General features: G+C 45.7%; 1 protein-coding gene across 1 annotated transcript in view; it reads right to left on the bottom strand.

The window, feature by feature from the left end:
- Window positions 1-3,177: 3,177 nt before the first annotated feature.
- The window catches only part of PRICKLE2 (prickle homolog 2 (Drosophila)), a 30,356-nt gene continuing 30,060 nt past the window's right edge, over window positions 3,178-3,473 (bottom strand). Inside the window, exon 9 of the mRNA XM_009876836.1 lies at window positions 3,178-3,473. This exon is cut by the window's right edge and continues 23 nt beyond it. Coding sequence (XP_009875138.1) covers window positions 3,178-3,473 — 296 coding nt within the window.

Raw genomic sequence — 3,473 nt, 5'->3', positions numbered from 1 at the left:
GGCCATGAAGGATAAATATAATTTTAGGCACCAGGCTGACTCTGGCAACACAGCTGTCTGGGGCACCAGCAGAAAGCTTCCTGCTCTCAGCCAAAGAGGGAACCGGCTCCGTGCCCAGTACCTCCCGCTTGGGAAAACCGACCTGCTGACACTCAGCTGAGCTTCAGGTCACCTTTACTCAGTCCTCGGAGACGTGACACAAAGTAGTTGAACCCCTTCCCCCCTCCCTCCAAGCTCCCATGGGGCGCTGGCACCCGCGCGCAGCACGCACAGAGAGGCAAACCAGCAGGGCCAGATGGCGACAGAGCAAAATTTTACAGACTTGCAGCTCCATCCCTCAAGCTCAGTGAGTTTGTCAGAAATGGTTAATCATATGGAGGAGGGGGGAAAATTTTTTTTGTGGGTTTGTTTTTTTTTAAATAATTTTTAATCGTGTGTCTCAAAGGGATTCCTGTAGCCTGTATGAAAAAAAAATAGAGAAAAAAATTGTTTGGAAGCTGTGTTTGCATTATTGCTGAAATTTGTACCAACTCGTGTATTTGCCAGCACTGTCTGTCTTATGAAATGTGATTTGAGGCCCTTCTGCCGTGCTGGTGAAGGGCCCAGCAGATGGAGCATCACCCGAGACACTCCTGTCTCCCCACTGATGTGCTGAACTGGATTTTGAAGAGACCGTCGTGGGTGTGGAGGCACCAGACCCTGGGTTTTGGTACAAAATTGCACGGAAAAATGTGCGGCAATTCCGCTGCAAAGAGTCTTTAAAGCTTATTAGATTCCCCCTGAGGAAAGGCAGCAAGAGTTAAAGGGGAAAGGCTGGGGATTAGTTTTTATACCATTTGCCGAGTGATTCAGGCTGTCGCTGTACAAAGAGCAGCTGAGCGGTACGGGAGCTGACAGACAACATTCATTGTGCTTTTAATCACTAACAATGAATTAAATTGTACATATTAAATGCCAATTATATAATAACCTGTAGTTACAGTGTCATACTTGTCACGGGAAGCAATACCCCTACTCGACTTAGCAGGTCTGTTTTGGAAAACATGGCAAGATCTGTGATCTTTCGAAGAAAAAGGATGTTATTTATAAATTAGAGGTTGAAGTCTCCCCCAGCGTCAGCCGGCAGCCTGCCAGGGATTTCGGGTGAGCTGTGCTGACTTACACCAGGTAAAGATGTGGCTTTTTTTAACACATACACCAAAAAAAAAAAAAAAGCAACCCCCAAGAAAACAGCTCTGGGGAGGGTGTGTGGTGTGCAGATGTTACCCCACTGGCTTTCACTGAAATCATGTCAGGGATGAGGCTGAGCTGATTCTTCTGCTTTTATTGCAGCTAAATGAAAATCAAGGTTTTTTAACTCACAATTAACCAACATTCTTTAAGAGCAAAAAAACATACATGAGACGCTTCCCTTTGGATGAATACTTCCATTTATTCCAACTGAAAAAGAAAACATTATTATTTTTTTTTAAATATACTTAAGTGTCGTTTTTTTTTCCCGTTTGTTTTTCTTTTTAAAGGAATAATAATTATCACATCGTCCTTTACAAACAACAAAAAAAAATAAATTCCTAGCGATAGTCTGTGGTATGGAGACATCCACCTTCAAGACTTTTTTTTCTGCATCTGCTGCTTCGAGCAGGCATCGGGGCATCTCCAGCCCTGCAGCTGGACCCTCCTCCCCGGGGTGCAGGGCAGGGGCACCCCAAAACACCGGCGGGATAAGGGTGAGCCCTCAAAGCTTGGATTTATCTCAACACCCTCAGGCGCTAATCCGCCGCTCGGGGTGCCAGGAGTCCCCCCCGTGCCAGCCCCCCAAGGGTTTAAAGCATACAGAGAGCAAACTCACATCCACCATAACACAGCACAGCGGAGCCCGGTTCACAGAACACTCTGCCTCGGTGGGGCTGCCCTGGCTCCGCAGGCACGGGCTGAGCCCCCTGGGCCACCCCCCGGCCACAAACGGCCTCGAGGGCATCTTGCCAGGGCAGGATCAGGCCCCCCGCAGCCTGGGAGCAGTTTGCAGGCGCTGTCGTACGTGTCAGGCAACAGGCAATACTGAGACTTCCACTTGGTAATGAACAGCAGTTAACATAACCCAGAAGACTAGAGCACCATAAGACAAGTCTATATTCAAAACAACGTCATGCTGACATCACACAATTGCACCATTTACACTTTTATTTACTCCAAGTAATAGTTCAGCGTTTAGTAACTTCAGCGTTCTCTACAGAGGTGTGAAATCCCTTCTCTGGCTTTGGTCATTTACAACATTGCAGACATTTGGTAGCTTTGTTCTTTCCTATGTAATAATTAAAAAAAAAAAAAAAAAAAAAAAAAGTCCTGTTTGTGGCTCTCAGGATTCTTATATCTGACTGATGGAGTGTACCTGAAAAATCACTGGCGTGAGCAGACTTCAAAATGTCACTGAGGCCTCTTCAAAATGTAATGAATCAGAAAATGCTCTCTTTATTTACTAGGATCAAAACAAAAGAACAGAAAAAAAAAGGGTTAAAATAACCCCCAACCCTCAAAACAAACTCTCCCTGCTCTACTTAAGAAATTTGATGATGAGAAATGAAAAGAGGGGGGTTCCAAAGTACTGTTTGGTTAGCTCTGGCCGAAAACAATCTGAATGTGCATGCATTTTCCCAGTGACTCCTAAGATATAGAAATTCCTCTGATATTACAAAATACAAAAATATTTTCTCCAAACTCTCATTTACATTGCATTTACAACAATCACGGAAATAACTTAGGCTCCTACATCGTCCGAGAGACAAATTCCCTACCGACATGGCTAATGGGAAACAAAACGGGTGACGGAAAGCAAAAGCTACCGGCAAACTGATGCTGAGAGTCAACAGTGGAAACCAAAATGTACGGACAAGGAGAACTCAAAAGGGTGGCAGTATCTAGGAGAAAGAGAAAAAACTACTGGGTAAGTATTATAGGCTAAAGTGAACTTTTTTTGTTTCTTTTCTCCAAAGTAAGATGTGCAAAATATATTCACCGTGCCCAGGATTACGACTATTTATAGAGGCCAGTCTACAACCTTCTTACAAATCCCTACTCTTCAGGTCTTTTTTGTTACAATAAAAGCGCTTACATGATCTAAACCAGTGCAAGTTTGTGAGTTAATTTACATTCTCCCCAAGGTGCCGGGCAAGGATGACATTAGGATATGATGCAGTTTTTGCTCTTCTGTCTTTTCCGGCTGTGCAACTGTCCCCTGGCACTCAGCGTGGAAGACTTGGGCATGCTGTACGAGCCGTACTTGTGCAGGAGCTCCTCGCTGGTCACGTACCGCAGGCGGGCGGGCTGGGGAATCGGCTCGCCGAGGAAATAGCCCTCGTTGTCAGACTCCGAAGAGGAGGAGCACGTCGAGCACCAGTCGTATTCGGCAAAGTAGGGCCCCCACCTCTCACCCAAGTGGTTCTGCAAGGCGAGATCCGACACTGTCCGGGGACAGT

This window comes from Apaloderma vittatum, unplaced genomic scaffold (assembly GCF_000703405.1).
Source record: "Apaloderma vittatum isolate BGI_N311 unplaced genomic scaffold, ASM70340v1 scaffold16719, whole genome shotgun sequence".
Lineage (NCBI taxonomy): Eukaryota > Metazoa > Chordata > Aves > Trogoniformes > Trogonidae > Apaloderma > Apaloderma vittatum.
Note: the sequence above shows the minus strand (reverse complement) of the source record. Positions and strands in the feature narration are given on the sequence as shown.